General features: G+C 39.5%; 1 protein-coding gene across 1 annotated transcript; it reads right to left on the minus strand.

Annotated features, from left to right (window-relative positions):
* Window positions 1-278: 278 nt before the first annotated feature.
* On the minus strand, window positions 279-6,326 carry LOC140278434 (uncharacterized). The gene is made up of 5 exons (XM_072373438.1): window positions 6,181-6,326; window positions 2,569-2,704; window positions 2,203-2,319; window positions 1,071-1,362; window positions 279-940 (listed from the first exon to the last, which is right to left on the minus strand). Exons 1-5 carry the CDS (start codon window positions 6,247-6,249, stop codon window positions 676-678), a joined length of 879 nt encoding a protein of 292 aa, XP_072229539.1. The 5' UTR covers window positions 6,250-6,326; the 3' UTR covers window positions 279-675.
* Window positions 6,327-7,509: the final 1,183 nt, after the last annotated feature.

Here is a 7,509-nt window from a genome sequence, read left to right on the forward strand (position 1 = left end):
TCAACTCAAAAATAACTTCAATTCATCCTTAAAATACAGAGAAACAGAGCGACAATGAAAGGTTTTTGGAGCCAATATGTGACAGAGGAATGACTTGATCTTATTCATTTTTTTATTGGTATATTAACCTGCTGGCCGGCGCATGACTGCAGCCTTCCTGTCTGTGGTTCTGTTGTAACATCTTGAGCCATTTCAGCAAACAAGATTTTGCCAAAGAGATCGGAATCAGCCGTCAAACTGAAGACGGGAATGTGAGAATTTGAAAGGAAAACTGTGGTAGCCTGAGGGGGTTTTGCTGTGTGTGCTAGTGCGAGTTCTCAGGCTATTTACACTGCTCTCATTCAGTGATGATGCACTTCGATGTTTACTAAGAGTAATCTGGCCTCCAAATTCGCGTTTACATGGTAGGGCAAAGCTATAGGACAGCTCTCAGTTCGGGAATGGAGTCTAGTTGCTATGAAAAGGTCTGTAAATTGATGGTTTAAAGGATAAGTGTTGCACCGTATCTCTGTGGTATTTCGACCAAAGCATGCAACGAAAAGTGTCTCAACTTGTGAAAAAAAATATGTAAAATTTGAAAGTTAAATGTGATTAAACTGCACCTCTGATGTTTGAGAGACACATTTTTCTCTTCCCGCTTTCCGGATAGATATGTTTAGAGAACCCATATGGACCTCATCCCACTGCTGCTTCTTCTTGGACCCTCAGCCCAGAAATGTAGAGGCTCCCCTCGTTACAGACACGATCCCCATTTTGGAGGAGGCCTTTATGAAGCACAGCTGGCTGGTTGATGGAGTTAGGTGTTCTCAGTGGCCTGTGGCTGTCCTGACAGAGAATTCTCAGATCAGGAAAACAGTGAACACACACACAGGTCTCTGTTGGGCTGGAGTCATCTGATTGCTCACGATAGGTGGGACAACTTGAACTTGTTTGAAAACCTGTAAACAGATGTGTAGTGGACACACAATTAAGCAAAATGATTATATAAGAGAAATGCCAGGAAGTCATAATCCAACTGATTGCACTGATTGAGGCCTTTGGTTAAATTGATTCTCCACTGACCCTTCGAGCTCATCCCTGCTTGGCTGACTGGAAAATTGGGCTCCGGTTCTGGCTGGACCACACAGTTCTGCTTGTGTTCAGTGCCTATGGTGGGTCCCACGGTTTTGGGTTTGGCCTGGCGTCCCCTTAGGAGGACTATCAAGGCTAGAGTAAGGCTGAAAAACAGCAGCACCATGCTAGCGGCCAGGAGGGAGTATAGCAGGATCGAGAAGTCATCCAATCTTTGGGGCATCCTTGTGTTCGGCGTCTGTTTGGTAACGTCAGTCAGGAGCATTTTTGTGGTCACAGGAGGTGGCGAAGCTGGAGGGATATATTAGAATATTAAACTAACAAAAACTAAACCAGAGTGCAGAAGCAGTTTATGGGAAAACTAAGTCCACCTTACCATTCAATATCTTGTAGATCCACCTTTACAAATAGCAGCTTGAAGTAATCCTTTTCTGTATGACTTTACCAGTCTCTCACATCTCTGAGGAGGAATTTTTCCCCACCCCTCTTCACAACATTGCTTCAGTTCATTGAGCTTTACAGACATTTTTTTATGCACAGGTAAATCTACAACTATTGCAGATTTGCTAATGTGTTTGGGATCGTTTTCCTGCTCCGTACATCTCATGTACCTGTAAGACAGATGGCCTCACATTTGTCCTTTGAGTACTTGGTATGATTGCTTCTCTAAGATCATTGCTGATGTCTTTCCTCCTTGGCATTGTGCTAACACACACCTCCAGACCAGCCAACTCCCATAATTTCAGATTTTCAGACCAGATAGAGGTGCTCACACTTACTGATGATCAGTTAATCAAGCACATTTGATCAGCAGCTGGCTGCTGCTTGCCATTTTAATCCCTTTCGAAGCTAGAAGGTTGTTCTTAGTTTTTCACACTGTTATTTGTTGTTGTTCATCTGAGGTTTTTTTTTTATACATAAGACCTTAGACTTGAAAAAGGTACTTTCTTTTTCACACAAGTGTAAAAAACTTGACATTCAAACCAATCTCAGTGGTTCTCAGATGCTCTTCTTTGACTTTCTAAGCCATTCAACTTTCCCAATTGCTGACCTGCAAACTTTGTGCAGAGAGTTTCGACCGAAAGCTAGGTAGTAATTCAAAATTCTAATCCAGAGCAGAGTGGTACTCACTCGAACAGTGGTGGGAGCATTCTGCTGGATGCTTGCCACAGATCTCTGCACACCTAATGCATTTCTTCAGCAGCCTGTCGTAGTAGTGGCCAGGCTTGGCTTTGCAACTTGCAGAGTCTGTATGAAAGAAAGCACATTGTGTGAAAGCAATCAGGAGGGGTGTGCGAATTTTGTGAATTTACTTCCGTGAATCTGTTAAAGTTTAGCATTCCGTTCATAGTTCTAAGGGGGATTCAGACTTTGACCGTGCCAATGAATTGGAAACACTAAAATGGTCACAAATGCATTTCCATAGTTTATCACAGATTATGGAAAACAGCTACATATTCTTATACCTCTGTTCTGTGCATGCATGTGTGCACTTACCGCAGTAAATGATGCATCTGGGCATGACATCTGGCTGCTGGCATAACGCGTGACAGTGCATGCATTTTCTTATCAAGGCATCCCAGAATTCAACCTCATTGCATCTTCCACCCATCGGCCCCGATAACCCCTCACTCTGACAAGAACACACAGAGGGAAACTCTTAAAGGAAGCAGCTGGCGTGTGAGTAACTACAAATATGTAAATCGAAGTTGTGATTTTAGTGATCGGATGAGGATTGTCTCAGAATTGACTCAGCCCGTTTTTTTTTTTTTTTTTTGTTTTGTTTTGACAAGCTTGAACAACACTTCCAAATAATTCATGCATGCATGTATGCAAAAAAAAGGGTCTTATCTTTAGAATTTTCTGTTTCTTGTGTTTGTATCCATTTGGTTCACGACAAACGTAGAAAACTTAAATGCCGAAAGTGAGACATTTTGCTGTTTCATGAAAAAGCTGTGACAGGTCCATGTTCGCCATTCTTAAACAACTGTCTGTAAACATCTGGGAGCTGAGGAGACCAGTTGCTGGACTTTTGGCAGAGGGATGGTGTCCCGTTCTTGTCTGATATAGGATTCTAAATGATTAACATTCCTGGGTCCTCTTTGTGGTATTTCGCATTTCTTGATGTGATGCACCAAATGTTTTCTATCGATAAAAGGTCTAAACTGCTGGACGGTCAGTCCGGCATTCAGACTCTTCTACTACGAAGCTATGCAGTTATAGTAGATGCAGTATGGGGTTTAGCATTGTCTTACTGAAATATGCAAGGCCTTTCTTAAAAGACTCATTGTCTGGATGGGAGCGTATGTTGCTCTAAAACCACCATATGCCTTTCAGCACTGATGTTGCCTTTCCAGATGTGCAAGTTTTGAGTCCATCAGAGATGCAGAATGTGGAATTGAATGCTGATAACAAGCCAGATGGTTCCTCTTCACTTTACCTGGAGGGCATATGTACTGTATAATTTCCAGAAATAATTAAAAATTTTGATTCATCTGACCACAGTTTTCTATTTGAAATGAGATTTGGCCCAAAGAAGATGGCAACATTTTTGGTTCATGGGCACCTCTGACTTTTCTACACTCGATAGAGCTTTAACCTGTGTTTGTTGATGCCATGTTGAGCTGTGTTCACCGCACAATGTTTTTTCTGGAAGTGTTCCTGAGCCCTTGCTGTGATTTTCATGACAGAAACATGCTTGCTTTAAATGCAGTGCTGCCTGAGTGCCAGAAAATCACGGACATCCAATATTGATTTTTTTTTGCTGTGTCCATAAATCTATGTACAGATGACAGTATGTACTATAGATGATGGAGTATTTTACATCAACACAGTTTATTCTGAAATTTTTCCACAATTTGTAAATGCAGGGTTTTGCAGATTGCTGCCTATCATTACTTTTGAAAATGATTTGAGATACGGAAATCATTGCATTGTTCTGCTGTACTACTACACTACTGAGGGCTATGCTATACTGAGCCACACCACTACACAGTATATCCCTTTAATCTGTATTATGTCACACTGCTATACAACACAACTCTACACTCTATGGTAAGTACACTTTACTACATCATTCTGCAAGACATTTCACTGTGATATACTACACTATATTATGCTCCAGTCCTCCCTATGATCCTGAACAGAATAAAGCAGGTATGAAAAATTAACTACATAATGCCCTGCTGTCACATTATACTTGGAACCCTTTCCCCTTAAAAATCTGAGATGCTGTATAAAATGTCATTCAAATTGAACAAAATGGGAGATATTTGTGAAGTTGATTAACTGGATGTTTTGAATGACTTGTGTTTATTGCCTGACGTTGAGCTCATCTTAAATTTGATGCTACCTCATGAGGCATTTTACAGTTTAGGTAAGTTTCAGTTTTTCAAAAAAAATTCAGTGTCAAGTCCTTGACAAAATAAAATTACACTAGTCTGTAGCGAAAATCATTGTATGGGCTCAGGAATGTCAGAAAAAACCTTTGCCAGTGATTGCCATTCATTGATGAATCCAGAAATACAAGTCAAAACTCTCCTATCCAATGAATTCCAGTCCAAACCCGTCACCCTTTGACAACCTTTGGTGCATTGATAAAGAAAAGAAAAATATGACAGTGGAGCAGCTGAAATTCTATATCAAGCAACTAAGACAAGACATTTTACATCCAAAACTAAAGCAGCTGGTCCCTTCAGTTCCTAATTATTAACGACATGTTAAAAAATGAAACGACAGCAACACACACACAACTCATGCAGCTATCCTAATTAAGATAATTATTTGGCTTTCCATCGTTATGTTTAGACTAACTCAACCTTAACCATTACCAGTTCATTCCAAATAGGAACTGAACTTCAGTTTAAACCTTAGCCAGGGCCACAGAAATGACATTTGGCCTCATAATGATTGGGCTTTGGTCCCCATAAAGACTACTGGTCCTAACAATGTCAGTGATGGTACCACAGCAAGTCCTAATGAGGTAAGAAAAAGAAGAACACACACTTAAATCACCATGTACGTTTCAGTAAGCACTTTATAATCTTTGTATGGTTTTCTATTGAATTCAGTTTTCAAATTATTTGCAAATTTCTTTTCCCCTTAATTTTTTACACAGTCAGAACTTTTACAACGTTTTAAACAAAAGCTTCATGTATATACAGTTAAGTGCAGTTTCAACTGAACTGAAGTTCTTTAAAGGTGCACAGTTATGCTCAAACTATGAGGCCATCACCTATGAAAGAGCATGTGGTTTATCACACTGAAGTAATGTCTGAACAGTGAGATGCTCGTGCAAGTTCTGATGACTTGAGACATTTGTACACTGCTGGGTCTATGCTTAAACAAGTTAAAAAACCTAATACTGGATGTTGCAGAGATGATTTTCTGCTGTGAAAATCGGTGCAATTTGCTGTTTTCATGGATTTTTAGTACTGCAACAACATTGCAATCTGGCTGTAACTCTTTTGCATTCATCCTTATAGACATCATGGCTTTTATTCTCAAAGGCAGTTTTTTTTTGTCTGGCAAGAACCAAGTCAGCCAAGTGTGAAAAACTCACAGATCTAACTCTCGTCCACCCTTCACTGCTTTCACACTCCGAACTGTAACTTATTCTGTCACACCCCAGTAACCAGCAGCTAGGGTCTGTTTCTGATTGTACGTGCAGTTAGTTCACCCTGGCATTGTTACAAATACCGTGTATTCCATCACCAGTATTCAAAATAAAACTGTTTAATGACATAGAAACTTAAGATTATAACCCAGAATTAACGCTGTAGTGTTTGGTATAATTCACTGTTCGGTCCTCACGGTGGTATCACTCAGCTGCCTTGTCTCTGGTTTGTGTCAATGTGCTCGTCTCTAAATGAAAAATGTTTGTATTGAGAGCCAATTATAACAGACCAGATTCCTCAGAAGACACAGTGTTGGTCTTCAAGTTGTAAATACTGCTGTCATACTCATTAAAAACTTGAACAACACTGGCCTAAGTGAGTTTTGAATCACACCTACATGGGAAATGCCAACAAAAAACAGTCAACTTAGTTTTTATTTTCTTCTTTCCGTACCTATCCTTAGTTGAAAATTATTTTAAGAAAGATTACTTACCCAGTGAAACTGAAGTGGTAGGAGAATCCCTGATTTGAAGAAGAGCAAGATGGGCCTGTATCTCTGCATGGACGCTAATTTGGATATGAATGTTTTTCTTGGTCTGGGACTTTCCCTTATTTGTCAGAAGGATCCCCCACCCTAACACACTAAGGTCAGACCATTATAATGCCTATATAACATTATGACTCCCTTTTGCGGTGTGTTTCTCATAAGAATGAACACAGCTGATGTAAATTAAGCAGGAGGTTTTGAATGAAATTTGATTTTGAAATGAGATTTTTGATGATTGTACATTTTTACTTGTGCTTCTACTCTCAGTTCAGCAGTTTTAGGCCGTATATCAGGTCATAATAAAGAGATACAGTATGTGAAAATGCTTTTCATGATTCAGTAGCATGCAAAACAGCCTTTAGCCCTAAAATCTTGAAGTAATGATTTTCTGTATGAGGTTATCAGTCTTTCATCTGTATTTGTTCAAGTTTATCAAGTTTAATTAACAGCACATGAATGCAACTTACCTCTAAATTCTCATGAAAGCAGTAAGGACGGACATGGTTTTTCCAACACTGCTTCTTCATTTTGTTTAGATTTTTGTTACTCAGACACTGTGTAATATGTCACGGGCTGTTGTTGTTCAGGAGAAAATGCATTCATCTTATTCTAAGCCCTGGTACGGATCAGATGAGTTACTTTTATTTTGTTCTGATTCGTAAAATTGAAAGGGGGGCATACCCCCTTTTTCACATGACTGTACAAAGACAGAAAGATTGGTTCTTGCCTTTGAAAACAGCAGTTTGCAATGAAGAAACAAAATGTCTCCAGTCCTGCTGCTTAAAACTCTTTAAAAGTTATGTGGGTGGAGGCCAGATGTATTCACACACTTAACTATCCCACTGACTCAGTGTCAACAGTAACTAATTAATTTTGAAGCATAACTGGAAGTTGTGGGATACAAATGTGACGACGGCAACTTCTCATCATCAGTGTGAAACTGTTGGGCAATTCCAACGCCATGTGTTTTACTGCTCACTGAGCACAAAACAGGATTTCAGTGTTTCAGTTCAGTCTTTCTGGCCCTGTACAACATCATCTCATGGGAAAGTACATAGAAATGATTATTTCTAAACAGTACGAACATGTGACATTGTTAAAAATGGGCACTTGAGATTTATTTCTGTCTCGAAGAGAGAAGCTTAAGTCGTTTAATCTTTTCAGGGCTGTGTGACTTTATTTAGACTTCCTTCAGTGTTCATTTCCTCTTTCTTTCCTCTAAAAATTTAATGGTATCGATGATAGGAAATCAAAAAGAGACGTAAAAATGACAAA

This window comes from Leuresthes tenuis, unplaced genomic scaffold, assembly GCF_036924035.1.
Source record: "Leuresthes tenuis unplaced genomic scaffold, fLeuTen1.0.hap1 SCAF_20, whole genome shotgun sequence".
Lineage (NCBI taxonomy): Eukaryota > Metazoa > Chordata > Actinopteri > Atheriniformes > Atherinopsidae > Leuresthes > Leuresthes tenuis.

Excerpts from the sequence above, each read along its gene's own strand:
- LOC140278434 (XM_072373438.1), bottom strand. The coding sequence starts at position 6,249 with ATGCAGAGATACAGGCCCATCTTGCTCTTCTTCAAATCAGGGATTCTC. Across the intron at positions 1,363-2,202 it reads ATGCTCCCACCACTGTTCGA|CTTCGCCACCTCCTGTGACC; the intron begins GTGAGTACCACT and ends ATATCCCTCCAG. Across the intron at positions 941-1,070 it reads GTCAGCCAAGCAGGGATGAG|AGGTTTTCAAACAAGTTCAA; the intron begins CTCGAAGGGTCA and ends ACATCTGTTTAC.